This window comes from Pelmatolapia mariae, linkage group LG1, assembly GCF_036321145.2.
Source record: "Pelmatolapia mariae isolate MD_Pm_ZW linkage group LG1, Pm_UMD_F_2, whole genome shotgun sequence".
In the NCBI taxonomy this organism is placed as follows: domain Eukaryota; kingdom Metazoa; phylum Chordata; class Actinopteri; order Cichliformes; family Cichlidae; genus Pelmatolapia; species Pelmatolapia mariae.
In genome coordinates, this window is record NC_086227.1 from 3,572,944 (window position 1) to 3,598,076 (window position 25,133).

Here is a 25,133-nt window from a genome sequence, read left to right on the forward strand (position 1 = left end):
TTAACCAATAGCCTGGTTGCAATTACATTTTTTCAACTTTATATTTAAGCTTGTAACAGACATTTATGCAATATAATGAGGTAAATGGAGAATAAACACAAAGAATGTTAAATGCTTAAATTCAAAGAGAATTTGAATAGTTTTCTTCAGTCTTTTAACACAGGTTCTCTCCTGTGAAATACAACTTTTTGAAAAACCTATATACTAATAGGTAAGTATACACTCATATATAATATATATTAGTGCTGTCAAACAATTAAAATGTTTAAAGAGATTCATTACAGGGTTTCTTCATTTTGCATGAGCAAACAGACTCGAGAAAAGAGGGAAAATATACGCACTTAACATGTTTATTGAACATCTTGAACCTTCATGTTAACAAAAAACTCTGTGAACATTTATCCTCTCTCTCTCTGTCACTCTTGGGGAGGCACTTCAAGTCCTTGAGACGAGGAACCAAAGCTATGTAAAGCGCCTGTTCTCAACGACATTAACAGGTCTGCAGTTTGTTGCAATCCACTTGGCAATTGTGTCAGTTAATATGTCTGAGGTAGACTTACTGAGCCCCCGATGCTCCGTGAGTGGTTTGTTGCAAGCTGGGTGACACGTTAGCCAAAGTGCTAGCAGCATCCCCGACTAATGTAGGCTTCGCTTTAGTGTGATATTTTAAGCTGGAAGTGCTTCGGTGAAAAGAAAATTCCTTCTTGCACAATGTGCAAAATACTTTGTCGGTCGACTGTTCCATCTTGTTATTTTTTTAATACTGAAATTTCCCATCGAGAGGGCCAATGTGTGTTTATCATCTTCCATATTGAGTTGATTGGTTCAGCTCCCCGTCACTACCAGATCTGCCCATTTGCACATGTGCGAGGGTAACCCTATTTGGACAAAATGCCCGAAATGCGTTAACAGAAACATTTCAGGGATTTTGAGTCATCCTGCATTCCAGTTGCGTTAATTGTGTTAAAGATTTTAATCGCGTTGACCATGATGGCTGATTAAGATAAGATAACCTTTATTAGTCCCACACGTGGGAAATTTGTTTTGTCACAGCAGGAAGTGGACAGTGCAAAAGTTATGAAGCAAAAATTAGAATAAAATAAAATAAGAATAAATACAGTACACAACTGTACAGAATAGAATAAAATAGAATACTATATACACTAGAATAAAATAGAATAAAATATACAATAAGATAAAAATGCTATATACAACTGAGTAAAAATACAACGGTGACAGAAAAGATTATTGCACATTTGTGTTATTGCACATTTGTGGATGTGTGTGTTTGATCAGTTAAAGTCTTTGTTGTGGAGTCTGACAGCAGTGGGGAGGAAAGACCTGCGAAATCTCTCCGTCCCACACCGTGGGTGCCGCAGTCTCCCACTGAAGGAGCTGCTCAGTGCTGTCACAGTCTCATGCATGGGGTGGGAGATGTTGTCCAACAGGGATGACAGCTTAGCCACCATTCTCCTGTCACTCACCACCTCCACTGGGTCCAGAGGGCATCCTAGAACAGAGCTGGCCCTTCGGATCAGCCTGTTCAGTCTCTTCCTGTCCCCAGAAGAGATGCTGCCGCCCCAGCAGACCACACCATAAAAGATGGCTGAGGCCACCACAGAGTCATAGAAGGTCTTCAGGAGTGGGCCCTCCACTCCAAACGACCTGAGTCTCCGCAGCAGGTACAGTCTGCTCTGCCCTTTCCTGTAGAGGGCGTCTGAGTTTTGAGTCCAGTCCAGTTTGCTGTTCAGATGAACACCAAGGTACCTGTAGCTGTCCACAGCCTCAATGTCCATACCTTGGATGTTCAGTGGCTGCAGTGGAGGATGTTTGTGCCTGCGGAAGTCTACCACCAGCTCCTTTGTTTTACTGGCATTGATCTGGAGGTAGTTCAGCTGGCACCAGTCCACAAAGTCCTGAGTCAGTCCTCTGTACTCCTTGTCGTCCCCATCAGTGATGAGGAGCGCTGCTTTTTCTGCTATCTGTCCTGGATTAGCACTAGATGCAAACTGAAACAATAATGCCGGACAGGAATTTATCTTCATTCCAGGCCATTCAGTTCACACAAAGACTTGTTATTTTCTAGGCTTAACCTGTGTGTTTCTTAGAGCTGTCAGATAACAACACAAGATTGTCATTATATTATTATTGTGGTCATAAGAAATTTGGTGTTGGTCAGTGTTCATGATTCATGAACAATAAGAAAGAGACTAGGTGAAAAATCCATTGCTGAGTTCCCAGAAGAAAAATCCAAGAACAAAGGTTTGTCTCACATTTTGATCATCCCCAAAATATTTTAGGAAAATATACAGTGGACTGACAAGGTGTGTGACAAGCTGAACTTTTCCAAAAGCTTTGGTCCCATTACGCCTGGTGTAAAATAACATCATACCAGTACCCACATAGCAGACAGGTCTGGCCCGGATCTGGTGTTAAGCCGGCACTGCTGGCTGACTTCTGGCATGGTAAGTGGTATTTCATTCAGATATGGGCCAAGCCTGGTGTAGATGGCACTGTTTATTTGATGGCATGACACATCTGGCTAGATTGTGGTTTGGTTTATGTGGCCAAGGCTCATAGAAAACAGGTCTGGCCTGGATCCGGCATCAATCTGGCACTTCTGACTGGCTGGTGTCATGGCAGGGTGTATGTCAACCAGATGTGGGTCAGGTCTGGCAATGATGGTGCTATTTATTTTCCTATTTTCCTATTTCAGTTAGAAGACCCAAATGCCATGTTACAATACTATACTGCTATGGTAGCCAACATTTCAAATGCAGATTTCACAGTTTTGTGAGTGTACACTTTATCCAAAACCTAGTGAGGGTTTACTTATGTTTGCCACCAGGTGGCTGTAGCTCAGGAGGTAGAGCGGGTCATCTACTGATCAGAAGGTTAGTGCTGGTTCGATCCCTGGCTCCTCCAGTCTGCTTGTCAAGAGTGTGAATGTGTATGAATGCACTTAGTTTAGAGAAAGTGTGTGATTGGGTGAATGTGGCATGTTGTATAGAGCACTGTGAGTAAACTGGGAGAGCAGAAAAGCGCTATATAAAAAGCAGTCCATTCGCTGTCTGAACAGAGTTTCGTCATGTTTCTGTTGCGCTATTATGTTCCAGCACATGTTGTTATTACATGGCTTGATTAAGGTACACATTAGGCTGACATCTGGGGCCAGAGCTGAAACTGTTCTGGGCCAGCACAGGGCCAGCAGTGTGTCTGCAACTGGCCTTGTGCTGGCCCATGTGTGGGCCAGATCTGGCAAACCAGATCTGGGCCACCAAAGGGCCGTCATTCTTTGTGGTATGTGGGCCATGTGTAAGCACATTATGTGGGCCAGATCCAGGCCATACCAATTTTGCTTTGTGGGTAGTCAACCATGGTAGTAGCATGATGGTCTGGGGCTTCAGGACCTGAATAACTTGTCATAATTGACAGAACCATGAGTTCTGCTCTCAATCAGAAAATTCTGAGGGAGAATATCCAACCATCAGTTCATGCAGGCCTGAAGGCCAAGTGCACTTGAGTTATTCTGCAGGGCAATGATGAATGAACAGCAAGTTCACCTCTGAGTGATTCAAAAAAAGGAAGATTTTGGAGTGGCCTAGGTAAAGTCTGATCTTAAAACCCATGGAGATGCTTTGACATGACCTTGAAAAAGCAGTTCATGCTCAAAAACCCCTGAATGTGGCTGAACTAAAACAATTCTGCAAAGAAGAGTGGGCCAAAATTCCTTCACAGCAATGTGAAAGAGTCATTGCAAGTTATCACAAATGCTTGATTACAGTTGTGGCCGTAATGGTGGCACAAACAGTTATTAGGTTTAAGCAGCAAATACGTTTTTACAAAAAGAGCTGCAGGTTTGGATAGCTTTTTTCCCTTATTACATAAAATCATTAAACAAATGCATTTCCTTCAGTTGCCGTTGTCTAATATGATCTGAAATGTGCAAGTATGGCAAATACAAATGCAGGAAAAAAAGGAATTACGAAGGGAGTTCAAGTGTTTTTTTTTTCACAGCACTTTAACTTTACAAAAGCTGTACAAGAAACACAAACACGCAATTATTTGCAATATTTTTTGTGCTGTGTTATCTGACTCTTTATTTTACTATATGGGCAAAAGAATTGATTGTCTGCTTTCGCACACATATGAATTGGACCTTTCTCTAAAATTTAGTGCTTTCTTCACCTGCATCTGTGTGTAGATGTTGCATGTGTGTGTGGGTGTGTGTATTGGGGGCTGTAGGTACACAGCAGGCAAAGGCTATGTCAACACATAAAGTCTATAGGGAAGTGTGCTAAAGTCTCACTTTAGCATTCATCATCCAGTTTTTTATAGTGCATTCATAAAGTTATGATTTTTTGTTGAACAGGCTGGAATTTAATTAATTTAGTTAATTCTTATCTGAATATGTGTTGATGTTTTTGACCTTACTTACCACACACATCTTTCTGTATTATAACCAGCAACTCCATCCTAATCTCAGTCTGTGTTGAGAACTATGTAGGTGTGGATGCAAGGATTTCTTTCCTAATATTCGAAACAAGCTGTAAAATTTAACACACTGCTGCTATAAATTTAGAGAGGATGACCCCTCTGGGACTAAAATGCAATAAAACCCAGCTTTACAGAATCCGATCTAACTCCTGTAGCCACTCTGTCCACATTTTGCTCCCTGCTTGCACACTTCTTTGCAACTTCCCAAACTCAGCACTTCACTTTGTGTTCACTGTGTGGATTTTAACACTTCGTAGCCTTAAAAAACAGGTCAGAGTGTTGAAATACTTCATGCAAGAGAGGTTGTTTTTTTTTTCATTTGTTCCTGTGCACATTTATATGCACGTCAAGCTGCCTGCTTCTGTAAGAAAGCAAACAGAGCCAGGACTATAGCACATCATATCTCTGTGATGGAGGAGCTAAAGTCTCCAAGCTGTCAGCCCATCTTCTTCCGGCACGATCCCTACCTGATGTATGATGCAGTATTCATACTCTGATCCTACAAAATGAGTTGAAGGAGATGTTACATAAAATTCAACATTTTACTTTTAACACATTGTACTAAAGATAAACATGCTTCTTTCTTCATTGTTATTCCCTTATGCACTATGGGTGTTTAGTGTGATGGGTTAAATTACCGTTACTATAGATATGATTGTTTTTGAATTACTGAATTGCTGTGTGTCATAGAATGTGTCAAGAATAGGCGTCAGCGTCCTTTACTTGCAGAAAAAGGAACAATTACTGAATCTTCCGGAATGCACTGAGCAGGGTACACCCTCAACACATTGCCACTTCGACCCCATTCACAACCATACTGGTTTGGGGATCCTGTGCAATTAGAGAGTTTCACTGATATATCCTCATGCTGACAAAGGGTTACAGCATAGAAAACAAAAAAATAAATTGATGTGAAACAGTGTAACTCTGAGTAAAACTCCCCAATTTGAATAAAAGTTTCAAAAATGTATTAATTAGAGAGTTTTTTATTTCCAACATTTTTATTGTCTTGTTCCTCTGGCAAGTAAAAATCACACCTGACTGTAGAAACATTACCATCACCCGCTATTTATTAATGTGCCCATCTCCGAGTTTGTGAGTGTCCTCCCCACAGAAACAACACCATGATTTTATTCTACAAGCTCTTATTATGACCTAAAGTTTTATTAACAATAACTTGAGAAAGCTCTTTCTCAAAGATAGATGGGTAGTGTGCGTACATCCATCCATCCATCCATCCATCCATCCATCCATCTTCTTCCGCTTTATCCGGGGCCGGGTTGCGGGGGCAGCAGCCTAAGCAGAGAAGCCCAGACCTCCCTCTCCCCAGCCACCTCCTCTAGCTTATCCGGGGGAACACCAAGGCGTTCCCAGGCCAGCCGAGAGATATAATCTCTCCAGCGTGTCCTGGGTCTGCCCCGGGGCCTTCTCCCGGTGGGACATGCCCGGAACACCTCACCCAGGAGGCGCCCAGGAGGCATCCTTGTCAGATGCCCGAACCACCTCAGCTGGCTCCTTTCGATGTGGAGGAGCAGCGGCTCTACTCTGAGCCCCTCCCGGATGGCTGAACTTCTCACCCTATCTCTAAGGGAGAGGCCAGCCACCCTTCGGAAGAAGCTTATTTTCGCCGCTGTGCGTACATCTATATAAAATCATATTTTGATCTTGGAAATATGATATCAACCCAGATACTAACTCTGGATGGTTGGAGTTGTTTTTGACCAGGTTATGTCAATGCTTCAATGCAACTACCAGTCAAAAGTTTTTGAACACCCCAATTTTTCCAGTTTTTTATTGAAAATTATGCAGTTTAATGTCTCATTGCACTCTGAAATGAAAGCACAGTACAAATAAGCAATTGGAGTTAAAAAAGAAATCATGGAATCAATTTATAGACCAAAATGTATTCTAAACTTTTGACTCATCAAAGTAGACACCTTTGGCAGCTATAACAGCTGAACACATCCATCTCATTCTTTCTACAATAGAAATCAAATATTCTTCAGAAAGTTCTTCCCATATCTGTTGCAGAAGTTCCAATAAATGTGTGGACGTTGTAGGTTGCTTTGCTTTCACTCTTCTGTCCAGTTCATCCCAAACCAGCTCAATGGGGTTTAAGTCTGGAGACTATGTTGTGGGTCATTATCTTGCTGTAGGATGAACCCCTGACCAACTAGGTGCATGCCAGAGGGTACTGCATGGTGCTGCAGAATGCTGTGGTAGCTGTTTTCGTTCAGGGTGCCTCTCACTCTGTACAAGTCACCGACCCTGGATCTAGCAAAACAGCCCCAGACCGTCACACTTCCTCTTCAATGTTTGACAGTTGATGCCACACACTGTGGAACCATCCTTTCACCTACTTGATGGCATACAAAGATCCTACGTGATGAACCGAAGATTTCAAATTTTGATTGATGAGCCCATAATACCTTCTTCCAGTCTTCAGTAGTCCAATGGTGGTGTTTCATGCCCAGGCAAGCCTCTGTCTTATTCTGACGTCTTAGCGATGGCTTTCTTGCTGCAACTATATATATAAAACCTCAAGAACAAATCTTACACCTCAAAAAGGTGTTATTTCATACAAAGACATTGGGATATTATATTTGTTTTTTTTGTTTCCTATGATAACTGACTTCAGTCAGTCAGTCATGCTTTTTGGACATGTTTCTAACTTTTTTTTTCGGGTTATAAGGCGCACTGTCGATGAATAGGTGTGTTTTCATACATAAGGCACACTGGATTATAAGGCGCATTAAGCGAAACAAAACAGTCAGATAAGTCAAACTTTACTCAACTCATTCTTCTTGCTTCCTCCACTTCCGTACCATTGATTCATTAATGTTGAATTCTCTTGCAGCTGCTCTATTCCCATGTTGTTGCAGTATATTAATGACTAACCTCGTATTGTTAGCGTTCATCCTCCCGCTTCACTGTGTTTATGTTATGCTAACATAGCTGTGTAGCTAGCGATCACGTAGCACATCATTATATACCAGCTAGTCCAACTTCAGTAACTCTACAAACGTCACTGCTGTTTAGTTTTCTGTCTTCATTTATGTTGGAAGTGATAGCAGAGCTGTACGTTTGAATTTCTTCAGAAGTCTCTCAGTCAGAACATGCTATATCATGTTTAGGTGAAAGCTAGCGAGCTAACTTCCTGCTAACTTCTAACTCTGTTACATTTAATAAATTCTGTTTTCATGGATGCCTGAATGTTAAACTTAATTGTTACACCTGGTAAAGCAGCAATGGTGATAATTTTATTAAAGATGAAAGAATTTAGACAGTTTTTAACTCTCAGTGATGCTGCAGTGTTCGTTCGACTTTGGGACCTGAAGCGGACGGAGTTTTGGACCCAGATTACGGCGTGAGGCTCCTGACTACTGTAGCCGTAATGCTCCGACAATCCATCAAGCCGTGCGGCTTCATAGCTTACCAAAGTCATACTAAAACATTTTTTGACAGATTTTTGAGCGCCGTGTACCGCATAAAATCGGTTCGAGGTCAGTAAGCACAACTAACGCTGGGTATCGTCACTGATTTCTAGAATTGATTCGAGTCTGATTCACAAGGCCCCGATTCAATTTGATTCAATTTGATTCAATTTGATTCATGATTTGATTCAATTTGATTCATGATTTGATTCAATTTGATTTGAATCTGGGAAATTTTCTCTCAGTCAAAAATATTATAATTCTGATCATTTTTCAGTACATATTCATATTTTTATATCCATAAAAAGAAAGCTCACACTTGTGAGACTTTATCAGAGGTGGCCTGTCTTTTTATAGCAGATAACCACCTTAAAGATATTCTGCAGTGGAACAAAAACTAAAGAAAACCATGAATCAACATATAAATATCACCTGATCCTGCTGAAGTGAAGCAGAGCAAAGTTACAGAGGTTTAATTAGAGACACAGTTAAGCATTTTGCAATTTTGCATAATCTGAAAAAGTTTACATTTCTTTTGTATTGAACAGCAAAAATGAGGCCTCTTTTGTTAGAAGTCAGTGAAATTTAAAAAAAAAAAAAAAACAGTGACAGACAGCGCTGTACATAACGGTAGACTGGTGGGTAATAAGCAAGCGAATAATGCAGAAAACAGAGATTTTTAGATGGGAAACTGTTCTTGAAGTACACTGAGAGAGAGACCTGTGCATGAAGTGTGATTTTACCATGGTGAAAGCAAAACAGCAAAAGTAAGAGGGCATTCATGACGATGTTTATGTGAAGCGAAATGTGAAGTGTAGTTTGGATCTTCTTTTGCTGCTGGTTCAGTCAAATTTGGTTGGAGAGAGACAAAACTGCAGTTTCAGAGTCTAGCTTTAAAAAAAGATGTAAACACAAAGCGCGGACCCACCGACGCATCAGAATCTGTGAGCTGTTGGCTTTCAGCCCCAACGGCGTGTCCGTGTACGTGCAGTCGGGTGAGAAAGCTGACATCTCACTGATTCTGATGCTTCGACGGGTCCGCCCTTTTTGTTTAGATCCTTGTGCAGAATCAGTGTCAAAATTTTGTGAGGTTTAACCTGAGATTCTGGCGTTTCAGGCAAAATTAATTTATATTTAAAAATCGATTCAGGATTTTAATGAATCGATATCGCGTTATTCAAGCTAGAATCAATTTTAATCGGAAAATCGATAATCAAAACCCACCCCTAAGCAAACCAGAATTCATACATAAGGCGCATCAGATTATAAGGTGCATTGTTGATTTTTGAGAAAATTTAAGGATTTTAAGTGTGCCTTATACTCCGAAAAATATGGTACTATGTGTTGTGCCCTTAAACTCACAAAATGACAAACTAGGTTTTGGTGTTTTAACCAAAAAGGACCAACTGCCAGATGAATAAAACATTGTACTCAGTATTGGAACTCTTTAACAGTCTTTCTCACTTCATGCTAGAATTACTCCATATTACTGCAAGAACTTGTTTGACTGTATCCGACTCAAGGGTTTAGGTCTTTTCCCTTAATTTTTCATCCATCAAACTGAGGTCTTGAGTTTTAGGTTTCCTGAAAAATGCTCCACTTGTCTGATATATCATGCAATAAAATAATTAGAAGATAAAAAAGTTCTATTAAAAACATCTCAGTGTGCTGGTTAATCTAAAATTTAATGTATTACTTTGTATACTCATTAAAATAGTGTTTTAAGAGTTCGTTTTAGCTGTTCAGTGTGCAGTTTTTCTGTCTTGACTGCTCATACTGTTTGTCTTTTTGTCCTTTTCACATTGCTTTTTCTCCTTCTCGTTGCAACATTGGCTAGTGACCACCTCTGACCTTCTAGCTAATAGCTGTATGAGATAATGCCAGAGTGACGCACAGTAGCCCTGTAAAACTCTGCATCATTTATTATTTTGTGATAGAATCATTTTTTAACCTTTAGATTGTGCATGATGGCTTTCAACTGTAGTGTTGTGTCACAATGAAATATTATAGTAGTTGGAAGGTGATAATGGAGATGTCAGCACTACCTTATCTGTTAGCTGTACAATGCAGATAATACGCTTTGCTCGCTAGACTGGCTGGTAGAATATCTCCATATCTAAGCAAAGTAGAAAATATTATGACTTATTGTTACATTAGGATGTCAAAGAGCAAGTAGTACGCCAGGGATGTGCAGAGAATTTTTAAGGGGAAAATGACAAACAGGCACTGGTAATGTCATGTTTGGGGTTACTCTATGGTAGTACAGAGCACAGAACACTGCATATTAAAAGATATAGACACAAATTATGTAAATTAAGAAAAACCTTCATTAATTTGCTGCAGATACTCAACAGAGGCAAAAAAGCAACACTATCAAGGATTTTGTCTTTTTTTTTCCTTTTTATTTTTAGTGGCCGGTAGTTACCAGGGAGTCATTGACTGGTTTCTAGGGCTGCGTGACTGAGGCTTTAGCAGCTTCATAGTGAATGCCAGCAACCTTCAACAACCTTTGCAACTGGCCAGGAGGAAGTCATTGTTGTGGTTATTTAATGTCCTTAAAGAAACACATACATTATCCATGATTCCATGATAGATCTGAGGATGTGAGGGCAAATACTGTGTCTTCCGCCTTCAACGACACCTTCCAAGTAACATCACCTGCCTTTATCTCTTTTGCACACCAGTTCAAGCCACTAGATGTGACAGATTGAAGCAAAGTAATATTAGAAACTAAAACAGTCTTATAGATAATCAACTTTAGCTCCTACACTCATTTTTGCCTAGTGAACAGTGATTGCCACACAGTTGCCAACTGGTGTCTAGGCCTGTGTATTCGCGGTCTTAGTTTAATTTATTAGGATATTATCATTAGCTGTAACAATGCATATTCATACTGAGGTCTTATAAAAACTTTACATTGTGACAATACACCATAGCAACCGAGAAACAGCTCAACTGGAACACCAACGGACAAGAAGAGCATCCTAAAATACCTCCATCCTACAATATAAACTAGGTATAATGGGTATAATACTTCATTTAAAAGTATTATATATTATATATAGTATTATAGAATGTTGAGTAAGCTTTCTGAAAACTAACATTGATCCATGTCATTCATTTATTTAATTAATTAATTACTATAAAATCTATCTATTATCTATTCTATTAAAAACTTGGCAAAATGATTTTGTTTTCATATTTATAAAATAAATATAAAATTATATTTATATAGCTGGCCCTGTCTAACAATTGTATGGTAAGATTCCCAGGAGCTTGAGGCTATAGCAGCACTACTAACTGTGTTTACATGTCCGTTACAGTAGATGCTACAAGTAAATGAACATACAATGTTGAAAAATCTTCAGTAGTAATTATTGTGTCTTTATTGCACTAAGTGAGTGTGTGATCAACTGTTGACTGCTAGTGTATATATACACTAATCAGGCATAATATTATGGCATCGGTTAGTAGGAATATATTAAAGTATATCCCTAATATGCATTCCTAAGATACAATATGAGGTAAAAAACAACAAAAGTTAAAAGAAATATTAAAGACTCACCACGTATTACCAGCAGTTAGTGTATATGTCTCTTCACACCTGAGAGTGTATCTGAGTTCTACAGGTGTTTGCACTGTCAGCATTGTATATCCGGTTGTTAAAAGTGATCTGGTGTTATTGTGTATTTTGTTGTTGCTGCCATTGTTTTTCCACAAAAATATGCATTATGAGATGAACATTATCATCTGCTGGAGGGCAGAAGAGAAGAATCATCAGATTAAGACATTATTCTCCAAACAGACTTTTCAGTAGAAAATTTCCAAGACAGACTTTGTGCTAAGCTGGAGTGGATAGTGTCAGATTTGCACTAAAGACTGTAACTTTGAAAGATATTAACATGAATTAAATAAACTGAGGGAGCAGGGATTATGATTTAAATGACAAATGGACTTGCTTTAGCTGTGAGGTTTTATGACTCAAAAAAAGAACTTGATAACTTCTTGTGTTTTATAGTTGCTTGTTTGACATTTGTTTCAATGTTCTTCTTTCTTCTCAGCACTGTGCACAGAAGAGTGTGCCCATGGACGATGTGTCTCTCCTGATACTTGCCAATGTGAGCCAGGATGGGGAGGACTGGACTGCTCCAGTGGTGAGTACTCAGCAGACAAACAGACAGTAAATGGAAAAATTACTATAAAGCATTGCATTACAAGCGTAATGTAGCATAATGTAGCTTTGAATAACAGTAATAACAGCAGTCGATAAAAATAAAATTGACCTCGTCCTTTTCTATTTTTGTTTACCTTTCTAACCTGTTTGGTTTTGTAATATTTGAACATAACAGTTCATAGCATTTCTTAGTATAACTTACCATAACATGGCATTGCATAACATAACACAGCACTGTATAACTGTAGACCATTTAGAGACAAACTATCTGAATTTCAGGAGCGGGACCACTCCTCCAAACATGCGCCCTCCTGTTCTTATCTATATATGACCCCCAGTTCTCCTTTCAGTTATTTCACTTTTCACTAACAGACTGACAGAATTTGTAATCCTGATGTGTAAATAACTGGTGGTGAGACAGAACGTTAATAGCAAAATTATCAAACACTTCATGAAGACCAACCAGTTGTGTTTTTTAATGTTAATGATTTTATTTCTATTTATATCTGTATGTTAAAGCAGAAGTTGGTGTAGCACAAGCTTCCATTGCTAGTTGCATTTGTTGATTTGCTGAACAGCTTAAAAACATGGGAAAGGAGTTTTTTTCTGGTATACGGACCAATATAATTTCTGAGCAGTAGCTTGGTACAAGGCTAAGGGATCATACGTGTTATAAAAACAGGTGATGTGTATTGAAACCTTTATAATATATATATTCCATTGTACCAGGAAAACATATGTTTAAAAAAATCATTGCTTCTAACAATTTTGAAACCTTTAAAAACATTAGATTTTGATCTGTGTCTATTACTTGTTTTCCTGCAAGACTTGGCTGGAATTAATCCAGCCTAAAACATGAGCAGCATTTAACTATTAGTGACACAGCGTAATTTTACAGATTGGCAATGTGTTTAAAGGGACACCTGGCATTAACCTTATGTCATGAGAGGGCAGAGGTCAATCCCTGTTGATTGTGCAAATCAATACATTTTGTTTGGTTTACCTTTAGCTTCATACAAATGCAATATGTAGGAAAATAGAAACACATGCAACATGAATACAAATATATAACCCTGAAATAAGACAAAAAGCTCAAATTCACAAGCTGCTGTCCCGTGCATTTAGCCAGAGGTAAAGAGTAAAGTGGACATTGTTGACTGGTGTGCATGTTCAGCTGTGCTGGGTTTTTTGTCTTTACGCGCTCATTATGGAGAGAAAAACTTTTTATCCATGTCTGGCTGACAAAGTTTATCCATTACACGAGACACAAACAGCTAAAATATGCTTTGGCTTTGAAAAAGCTACTCAGAGCTCATCAGTAAAAAAGCACGTAACTGTAATGTGTCAGAGGCATTGTCTGTTTCCATGACGACAAATGGAGGCCTGTTCCGTAATGAAATGCAGACAGAAGACTGAGAATGGAGCTCACAAAGAAACCTCATCGTTGGCGTCAGTGTTTTATGGACTTTGCCTAACTTCCAACAACCTTGTGGAGCGAGAGAAGTGAGGTTACTTAAACCCTTATAATCACAGGTCGTTTCCTGTAGGTGACTGAAGTCATTCTGTCAGCTGTATCATGCACAGCAGAACAGAGAGAGAAAAACACCTTTTTTTAACCTAGAAGTTATACCAGAGATATGATAAGAGAGCCACATTGCATCAAGGAATTCTGAATTTAAACCACTGAGCTTGCCTTAGGGTCTTTCTTTTGGTCTGCAAACATGAGAATCATCTTCATACCCTCAATATTATGGAATCTCTCTGGGATTCCTCCGAGAAGATAGAAGGAACCAAAATCACAGAAGAACTCTGTCAAGTCCTTCAAGATGCTTGAACATCCTAAAGTTGAACCAAAAGTTTATTTTAAAAATGTGCAAACACAGAAAAAGAGCAAGATGCGGACAGCCAGGCTCCAATTTCATTCTTAAACTTCTTGCAAAGCTAATATTTCAACCCTCTGTCTTTTCTGTCTGTACAGTAATATTGCAGGCATTTTCACATTTTTCACATTTTCAGACATTATAGAAAGAAATGGTTTTAAAACATTTTTACAACAAATTTTACACATTATGAGATTATAAGCAAAGTCTAGACATACATGTAGAATAATTGTCATGGTCCTGGGTCTGGTGATTATTAATATTCTGCAATATTGTGGTTCCTTGTGTTACATCTGGTCACCCTGCTTTCTATGTTCATTTATTTCCTGTTTTACTTTGACAGTCCCGCGTCCTGTGTTACTGTATTCTGTTTTGACAGGGAGGAACTGTCTCATGTGTGTGATTAGTCCCAGCTGTGTTCACTCCTGTTCCTTATTTCCTCGTTACCCTCCTGTGTATTTAGTCCTCTGTCTTCCTCCTTCTGTTGTTGGTTCGTCTGCGTTTCTTCACCTGTGTTTCCAAGTTTCAGGTTTCTAGTTTCATACAATGTTTTGTATTTAGTTTTCCCAGTATAGGTTTCGTTAGCTTCATCCTAGTCATTCTGTGCTTTTTGTTTGTACTTTGATTCAGCGAAATAAAGGGCTCGCTTTCTGTTCAACACCTCAATCTGTCTCCATCGTCTGCTTTTGGTTCTACCTTCTCCTCACTCCACGCCGTCTGCCTCTGCAAACATAAAAGTAAAAGCCCTTTTGCACCAGTACCTACTCGGTTCGGGTCGAGTCTGCTCGACTTGGTTTTTAGGGTTTTCCATTAGGTGGTAGTACCTGGTACCAGGTACTGTTTTAGTACTTTCTCTGCTGGGGTTCCAAGCAATCTGAGTTGATCCGAAAATGTGACGTCAACAGGCCGCATCGTGCTGATTGGTTGACTTAACAAAAGTCAACACTGCCATTTTTGAAACCCGACAACGAGGGAAATGGCTGCACAAAAACCCACACCATGGTCCAGCGATTAGGTGCAGACTCGTACCATTGCTTTATCTGTGTTTGTATATTGCCTCGATGTCCTGTTTCTTCACAGGACTTTCGGCCGTGTTGCTGTCACGACTCCAGGCACATTGAGGTGGTACTCCATTATAATGGAAAACAACAGAAACCGAGTCAATTGAAGTCAAGTCATGAGGCATAAGTCTTCTGGTGTTTACTGTTTTAGCCTTTATGTATCTTTTGCATAGTTTTTCTTAACAAAGGCTATGAGTAAAGTAATGCAACTGTGTCACATCTGGAAAATAAATCTCGCTACACAGAAGTAATCTCTGTTGATTGAAATGATATACTTCTGAAACTGCCTACGCAGCAGTTTGCTTCTCATGTGCCTGATTCTATAAAGAATCTTTATCATCTTAAATTGCTTCTTTGCAGCATTTTCTTTCTTTTTATCTGATCCTTTTTGCACATGATAATCTTTGTCATTATAATCACCATCCCTGCATTACATGATAATTTTCATCAGAATTTTTCCTTATCTGTCGTTAATTTCTTCTCTTTTAACTGCTTCTGAGGCTTCTTTCAGAGTCCCCTGTTCTGTCTTTGCTTTCTCTCGTCCTGCTCCTTCTCTCACTGCTTCAACCCTACTTTTGTCTGAGCTGTTTATGCTGCCTGGCAGAACAACAAAGTTCTTCACCTGGACAGGGCTCTAGAAAGGGAAGGTGGCTGAGGCTCACACATTGCTACATAAACTAATCTGATTAGCCGCAGAGGAAGACTTAACACAGTCCCGTGGCTTTCTTTTTCATTGTTCAGTGTTTTTAGTCACTTGAAGTTTGACTTACTTGTTAGTCACAACTTGTGTTCGACAAACATAAGACGCATTTTCTAACACAATAAACATGTACATTACAGTCACATAGAAAGTGTGTCTGCATACAATATTATATTTAGCATATTTAGTACTTCAGTGCAAAACGTGTGTAATAAATAGATTTTGACAAGAGAAATATTTTCAACATGAAATGCTATAAAACCCTGTATAAGTCAAAGTTTTTGCAAAGAACGCGCCCCCTCTTGGTGACACTAGGCCATTGCATGAAATGTGTTCATGATGGAAAGTACCTCGACTTAGAAGCAGGAAAGGGAACTGCCAGTAACTAACTGGCACCTGGCTGGGGACAGCAAGTCTAAGCATGTGTTTCAGTAAAAGCAGCTGTTGCTCAAAATTACTTTAAAGCTAATTTGCCCATCGAGTGTATAAAATGAGAAAGAGGGGGTTACAGTATAACTCACCCATTTAAAGAAGCATGTTCATATTACACACAAAGCAACATTATTTTATTTAATTTACATCAAGTTTTCTGGTTGCTGTACTCACAAACAAAACTGTATAACACTGTGACGTTCTTAAGGACCTTTGGGTTAAAAAAATGGGTTAAACAGTGTTCAGATCATTCTGCTTACAGGGATTACCTACATACACTGAGCCCTTTATTTAAAATGTTGGTCACTTGACCACAATATATCTGACATAATATAAGGAAAATAGATTCTCTTTTAAATTTAAAGCAAATGAATCTCATTGGTGCCATTTTATTTAACAAACTGAAGGTTGAATTGATATTCAAGGTCACAAAGTAGATTTTGTTTATCTGCCTCTGATCAAATAATATATGAGTTCTTGTAACCGAATCATTGTTCAACACTTTTCCAGTGAATCGGTTTGTAACATATGAACTGAAATTGTGTCAATTCTACTGATTTGGATTCGATTACGTGAAGTGGCTGGGTGATATTTAAGCCTTTAAATTCATTCATGTTGCTGGTGCATCATACAGAACACTGCTGAGCCAGTCTATATTAGAAAGTCATATGATCTGAAACAGCGTAGGACAAAAGTGACCACAGGATTCTTTTCTTTGTGCAAATTGTGTAAAAGCATGTAGAAAACAAACACATTGCTCATTAGGACGAGCTCGACATCCCATAGGAGAGACGCTTCTGTCTCACAGTGCAGCATCTTTACAGCAAATTACATTCTTCCACAGGTAATGAGAAAATGACAAATTGTCCGACGAGGATGTGTGGAGGCAGAATTTTCACGCTGAGCTGTTTTAATCTAACACAGGAGAAAAATGTACTCCCCGGTGTTCAGATTCACCTGTCGTACAGCCACGTTATCCACAAAGCAAGGTGTGATGCTGCTCTGTGCAGAGCTTTGCTTTAACACTAAAATAAACAAGAGGGAGGAAAGGGAGAGGGAGGAGATGCATAGATGAGTGCAGGAACAAAGAGACAGGTCGAGAGATGTTAAAGACAGCCAAACTTCCAGAGAGAACCAGACACATTAAATTGAGTTTGACTTTCCCTGTGTTTACTTCCACTCCCTTCCTTAAACAGGGACACAAGTGGGCCATCAATTCTTCATCCTCCCTTTCCTTTAGCTTAAGTGGTAGCAGATTTACCTAACCCATGTCTTGGCTTGGCCTCAGTCCCTTGGCTCTTGCGCAGCAATAAAAACGGTAAACAAAGGGGAATCTGGAGTACATCGAATAAGAAACGGGGGCTAAAGGGGCTATGAGGCTCATTAGGTGCCAATAACCTCCTCATCACCTCAATAGCACATGTTTATAGCTAGAGGTTTATGCTGAACTGGGGAGCACCAGGGAGGGCAGTGCGAGAGTATGCAAACCTGGGGAGTGGAACCAAGTGGTTAAAATGAAACTGATATTGAGATGCAGTCGTTTTATTTCTACTTTAAACATGCAGTCGGCACAATTTTCTTTTTCCTCAGACTTATTTGAGTATTTGAGAGATGTGCTCATCAGAAGCTGAAAAATAGCTTCTATTTTTAGGTTCTGTTTTTATTGTTTTAAATAAAACAACCCTTTAAAAAATTTTAAACTGTCAAAAGTTACTTTCTCTGAAACAAACCGTCCACCACTTTCAGCTAAATTTTGTGTACAATTATAATTGGACACCTTTGTCAAATGCTCGGTTTTCCTTTTTAAATTTTGCCATCTTTAAATAATACAGACTTTGATTTAGTTCAGTTTTATTTGGCAACTCCAGGGCTTGAGGGCCGGTGTCCTGCAGGTTTCAGATCTCACCCTGGGTCAACACACCTGAATCAAATGATGAGTTCAGTACCAGGCCTCTGGAGAACTACAAGACATGTTAAGGAGGTCATTTAACCTTTAAATCAGCTGTGTTGGATCAAGGACACATCCAACACCTGCAGGACACTGGCCCTCGAGGCCTGGAGTTGCCCACCCCTGATTTATATAGTACCAAATCACTGAGGATCACATACTGTGACACCAGCAATGTAGGAAATCAGACCTCCTTAGTAACCGCACATTTTACAGCACAGCATAAATAAATTGATACATCTATCTGAAACATTACAGGAATAACTTTTGTAATTGGTTTCGCTTCAATAAGATTTTACTTGAAGATTCCCAGTTTATGATCCTTTTCAGAAACCTCAGATCAGAGCAAACGTGTAGATGCTGTGTCCATTTAATACGGTGCCTCTCCAAACCACGAAAAGTACATGCAGGCAGAAGTTGCAGTAAGTTTCAGTCTGCAGTCAGAACAGAGGGAGATATTTTATTTCAGGCCAACATGAAAATAATCATGGGAAAATGTTTAAACTGACATAACTAACAAAATTACAGGTAAATACATATTACCTGCCTAACGTAATAATTTCTGGTAATTAAGGACCCTATAATGTACTTCATACTTGCTCACTAGTAACTTCTTGGCTGTTATACTGAGTTGACAGTGTCCTGCTGGTACTGCAGCTTCTGCTTTGCCTCTCCAAAGCATGAAATGGACAGTGTGACATCGAGTTGACCCACTTACTGTTGTTTTCTTGTCAAATCTGTACATCACTTTTAAAAATAGCAAATAGGGAACCTGTTAATCAACCTGTTGTAGTGTGTGATGTGTTTTACCTAATGAGTTTTTGCTTTACTTCCTGTGTCTCACCCTCGTTTTTCACCAAGAAATATTTCTGTAAAAGGACAAATTGGTCTGGTGTGGTTTGCTGAGATGACATGTGGCTCTCAGTGGCCAGCGTGGTCACATGTCATCTTACTACTGTGCCCAGACATGCTAGACATAAATACACACACACACACACACAGTGAAAGAAAAGCTTGGGTAGACAATCTCACACTCAGTCATATAACTGCCCACAGTGGTACATTGTCTCTTTGCGGGTCAAGTCTGTATAAGAACCAAGTTTCGCACAATTCTTCTTGCTGGCTTCCATGTTTGAGAAAGCTTATCAAGGTGTGCAACATCGTAATGCAGCCTGCACTTTCCCACAGCTGCTGCTCTCCATTTTCACTCTTTTGTTTGCCTCTTGTGTGCCTTTCTTCTTATCTCCCGGTGCCACTCTTCAGCTCAGCTGCACAAAATCCATACGGATTCACTGCAGTGCAACTCTGCCTCAGCTTCTGGTTTTGATTTCTGCTCGCCTCTGTTTGTTCCCAGCCAGTCAGCAACTCTGTACAAGCCTTTTTGCCACAGATTATTTATGTTCATGCTTTCTAAGTTTTTGGTTCTGTTTTCTGTGTTTTCTGAATCAGGTTCAGGTTATGTTATTTTACTTTTAGGTAGAGGTTTACAATATCCATCTTTTACTGTAAATGCAGTCATTTGCAACATTGTATATATATATATCACATTGTTTTACACTTTTGTACAGTGAGTGCAGTGCAGCCTCGCTGACAGACCTTTCCAGCAATCAGTGTTTAGTGTTCACACCATGTGTTAGTATTAAAAATCTAACACTCTGTTCTTACTTCTGAAAAATATTCTGAAAGGCCTTGAATGATTAGTGATTCATTCATTCATGCTATGTAAGCTCCCCTGTCAGCAGCCGGTACACCGCTGAAAACTGCAGGCTTTGAGCTGTTAAAAAGTAAACAGCGGTGGTATAGTTTCTAAAGGCCAGAGACAATATCCTATTGTTAATATAATGCTGGATACAAATCTTACTAAGCTGGACTAAAATGTTGTCTTAAATAATCCTCCTTGTTAATTTTCTCATTTTTGTTCCCTGTAAAGTTGATTTTGTTAGAATAACAAATTTGCATTATCTAGATGCTTTGGCCCATTTCTCAGTCCCATAATCCAGTGCAGCTGCAGACTGGCAGGTTAATGTCCAAGAACACCTTTTCACCTTCTACTCAGACATTAGTAGATGGTCTCATGAAAAATTCAGCCATGCTTGAAAAAGGATTAGCTTCGAAGAACATTGAAGTGTTTGTGTCTTTTCACTTAAGACATGCTGCAATTAATCTTTCCCTTTAACACAGATGTTATGTAGAGTTTGGGAGAAACAATTAACGTGCACTAAAAAAGTAATGTTGAAAGATAGTAGAAGGGTGATAACTAAACTAGTAGATATTATACAACTGAGGTGACTACTAATAAATCCAGGGCAGAAATATGGGCATTTTACACTTAAATATTACAGTGTTGGCATATCCGAGGTGCATTTTACAGATGAGATTTTGGATATTAATTTATATTGCTCCATAAATAAGAAAATACTGTCATCAATCACAAAATCTTCCACAAAAAGTAGGAGCCCAAGCACTCGTTGCTTTCATGAAATGTGTGCAAAGAAATGTAATTTTGTTCTAACAGCTGTGCATATATTAGGAGAGGAAAGGAAACACCACCACATTTCAGTTGGGTTGAGACCTGGACTCTGACTGGGTCATTGTGTCTTGATTTTTTCTTTTTTAGCCATTCTGTTCTGGATTTGGGATCATTGTCCTGTTGCATAACTCAAAGTAGTGCTGGGCGATATGACGATATATATCGTGTGGACGATAGAAAAGTGTCTATCGTGCCATTTGTCTTCTATCGTTTCTATCGTTTCTAACCCGAATTTTACAAATTATTACATAAAATATATCATTAACCCTTTACAACCGGTCAGAGCAGGCACACTCCGTTTTCCCTAACTATTTTTAAATCCCTGTAGAACTGGAACCACGTAAGGTAGTGCAATAATGGTTTTTTTTTTTTTGCATATGAAACCGTAGGGGTTGTACTTACATCTTATTCCATTAGCTTGTCCTCGGTCACGGTTTCCTTCCACATATAGCTTTGCAAAAATTGCATAAAAAGCACTTCCAGCAACAAAAACATAATATTCCAGACTTGCAGCAACAAAAACATAATATTCCAGAAACAGGCTTTGCCGATCCGATCAGCTGTTCATAACACTTCCTAGTTGGAATATAAGTCAGCGCGAACTATCGCATGTCCGCCATTACCTGTCCGAAACCGGAAGTGACGTCACTTTCGCGGAAAATGTAGTTTTTTAAGCTTCAAAGTCTATGTTGGTGTTTTTAAAAGTCATGTTTGACTTTATGCTTTTCTGTATCGTTTCTGGGATGCTTAGAAGTCAAATTACACTGTTGGAAATAGTTTATTTTGATGCACATGCTGTGTTTTTGCAAATTTGCATTTATTTATTTTCATTTATATATAAAAATTTGTGTATCTCAAAAATAAAACTATGAAGACACTCAAAATAAATAAATGTAAAGATAAGCTCTGGCGGACTTGGTTCTATGGTAGGTCTTAAAGGGTTAAATAGCCTGTGCAAATATATTAGTGTTGTCTTCTCACTATACATACTCTGAACTTTATGCAAGAGAAAATAAAGTATAAAAAAATGATATTTTTCGCAAAGAAACTGTCTTGTGGTTTTGCAACATGGTGCTGCTTTACATGCACCCGGATTTGCGACATACTTTACGGTAACTCAAAACAAAGACTGCACCCTCTCCACTCGCTGTTTACAGACTGCATACTTTCCAGATCACCACAGGTCAGGTGGTATATCGTGATATATATCGTTATCGTGATATAAAATAATTCATATCGTGATAAATATTTTTTCCATATCGCCCAGCACTAACTCAAAGTGTGATTGCTATTCGTTCTGTTGGTATTACTGCATCTGCACTTCCTTGTTCAGTGATAGATTTCTTACCAGTTTTGGATTTGAACAAGTGAATTCAAGTCAGCTTAACTGTTGGAGCAAATCCAAGATCTGCCTTTTGTTCTGCATCAGAGAGATATAGTATGTCCTTGGCTTTCTTCTCAGAAAACATCAACAAGGTTAATTTTTAACAATGGTTTACACAACTCCTCCTGGTGTATAACTCAATACAAAAATACCAGTTTCAGTTCTGGTTTTATTTCAGTCACTTTATCCTTGATCTGCTTCAAACGTCGTTATCCCACATACAAATATAGTAGGCTGTGTTATGGACATCACAGCTGTTGTCGACAGCTAAGGAGGTAAAGTCAGTATTACCTGCTTTGTCTTTGAGCTGAAGGTACAGATTTCAAGTTTCCTTGATTTGTCTTGTTACGTTTCACTGAGAGCTGCGCATTCTCACATGCTTCTTTTTTCTCAGGGTACGTTAGCGTGGTGGAGTCCACCAAACACTTTGTGATAAACTCTCCATCAGAGAATGGCTTACTCTTATTTGCAATTTTGTGGGAAATCCCAAAGCTGATCTTGACTGCTGTATCCTTGGAGGTGTAAAGCTTGGAAAAAAATCTTTGTCTTTCTCAAATTGTCTTTTGCAGCTTTGCTGGGAAAGGTTTACATGCAAATTCCTGCTCGGCATCAGTCAAGTTCTTATATTACTCTGCATGTTTGATCTTGGTGATTCAAACTGCAAACTCATTTCCATAAGCTAAGCACATGGCTTTAACTCTGACTTAGGTAACTAAAAACTTGTACATGTATTGTTAAAAACTGTTCATTCTGCATGAATAATTATTTTCTTTCTGCTTCCTATAGGAGCAGTAAGGGTGTGCTCAGAAAGTGTGGTACAATAAGCAGTTACACTACCAGTCAAAAGTTTGGACACACCTTCTCATGGTTTTTCTTTATTTTTACTACCTTCTACATTATAGATACAAACAGAAGACATCAAATATATGAAACAAGATAAATGGAATTATGTAGCAAAGAGAAAACTGATGTCTTATATTTTAGATTCCTCAAAGTAGCCGCCCTTTGCTTTGCTGACAGCGCTGCAAACCCTCGACCTTCTCCCAATGAGCTTCATGATGTAGTCACCAGAAATGGTTTTCACTTCACACTTGTGCATTGTCAGGATTCAGTTGTGGAATTTCTTGCCTTCTTAATGGGGTTGGGACCAACAGTTGTGTTGTGCAGAAATCAGGTTGGTACACAGCTGACAGCTCTATTTAAACACTGTTAGAATTGATATTTTGGCAAGAACCATTCAGCTAAGTAAAGAGAAACGACAGTCCATCATTACTTTATAAATTGAAGGTCAGTCAGTTTGGAAAATTGCTGAAACTTTTAATGTGTTTCCAAGTGCAGTTGCAAAAACCATCAAGCACTATGTCGATACTGGTGTTTATACTGGTGTTTATACTGGTGTTTATTCTGGTGTTTATACTGGTGTTTATACTGGTGTTTATACTGGTGTTTATACTGGTGTTTATTCTGGTGTTTATACAGAGATGTGTTTGCTACTGAGTTCCAGTAGCAAACACATCTCCATCAACTGTTCAGAGCAAACTGTGTGAATCAGACCTTTATGGTCAAATAGCTGTTAGCTCTGGGCAGCACGGTGGTGCAGTGATTAGCACTTATGCCTCACAGCAAGAAGGTTCTGAGTTTGATTCCACTACCTGGCCAGGGCGTTTCTGAGTTTGCATATTCTCCCCCACAGTCCAAAGACATGCAGTTAGTGGGGTTAGGTTAATTGGTAATTCTAAATTGCCCATAGGTGTGAATCTTAGTGTGAGCGCGAATGGTTGCCTGTCTCTATGCGACAGACTGCCGACCTGCCCAGGGTGTACCCGGCCTCTATGATAGCTGGGATAAGACATGTTTTGAGTTATTTCACACTTCTTTGTTTACTTCATAATTCCATATGTGCTCATTCGTAGTTGTGATGCCTTCACTGAGAATCTACAATGTAAATAGTCACGAAAACAAAGGAAAACCATTAAATGAGAAGGTGTGTCCAAACTTTTGACTGGTACTTTTTTCCACAAGTCTGAAAGAAGACATGACATGGAAGCAAAATTAGCCAGTAAATGAAAGTAACAAAGTATTTGCATTTATTGTCTTCCCTTTGTAACGTATTTGCCTTCAAATCCGCAGTGAGAACCTTTCTACTTTTATGATCTCAGTATTCTTCTATTGCATGATGCTTTTTGTTTGTTTCTTTCTTTCTCATTGTTTTGATCTATGCCCACTGAATTGTGAATGCCACACACTTCCACAGCATCATGTATACGAGTCTGTCAGCTTCGCTCTGTCTGGCAGTAGATGATTCTGAACTCCCACTGCTCTTCATTAGCATCAAGTTCATTAGGCTGCTAATAACTGTTGCCCATGTTGGAGGAGGTGATACTGTGAGGTCAGCAGCCATTAGCCAGTGGGTCTTCTGGGTTTTGTCCTGCTTTGAACTTCATTCAGGAGAAAACTGGCCTTTTATAATAAAGCGTATCAGCAAGTCATTAAGTGCAGCTTTGCAGGGATGATGTGATGAGTTCCTATGGAAAGGCATGGGGGAACTATATGAAAAACTGTGGTTAGGACGGGAGAGAGAGGATCATACATATTTAGAATATCAAACAAGTGTTAGCATAATGTATGGGTGGCTGAGGTGAACTCATACTGGAGGTCTGTGTGTCTGTGTGGCTTAAAAATATGGTTGTTAATTTCATATAAATGTCCAGTGTCAAAGACTCATCACATCTCATTCAGTAACTGGATCATTTCTAACTTAAACAGTAAGGTATTTCCTCTGACGTCAAAATAGAAACTACTACTTTAGATTTATTGTGTTACAGGCTGTAGAGCAGGAGTTCAAAGAAACACAACGTCTGTTCTTTGTAGTAAGCTATGCTGTCTCCTACAAGTTTTCCTTTGTGTTTTTCCCTCGCTGTGCCTCGTGCTGTCTGTCTTGGTCAAAGACTGTGTCTGACTTTATACTTGCTATTTTATTGTAATGGTTAGCTTGTCATGCTGTTTCCTGTGTTCTTAATTCTTTATTCTTCCTCCTTCCTCATTAGTGCCTGTTAATGGATTTTGTAGTTAAATTTAATTTTATTTGGTGTT

The 25,133-nt window shown here is 39.0% G+C and overlaps 1 protein-coding gene across 3 annotated transcripts in view; it reads left to right on the top strand.

Annotated features, from left to right (window-relative positions):
- LOC134625010 (multiple epidermal growth factor-like domains protein 11) overlaps positions 1–25,133 on the top strand; it is a 238,769-nt gene that overhangs the window by 72,015 nt on the left and 141,621 nt on the right. For all 3 annotated transcript variants that reach the window (XR_010093679.1, XM_063470306.1, XM_063470315.1), the window contains exon 6: positions 11,993–12,085. Coding sequence is in view for 2 of the 3 variants with exons in the window: in XM_063470306.1 (XP_063326376.1) it covers positions 11,993–12,085 (93 nt within the window). In the remaining variant the exon portion in view is untranslated. The remainder of the gene's footprint in view (positions 1–11,992; positions 12,086–25,133) is intronic.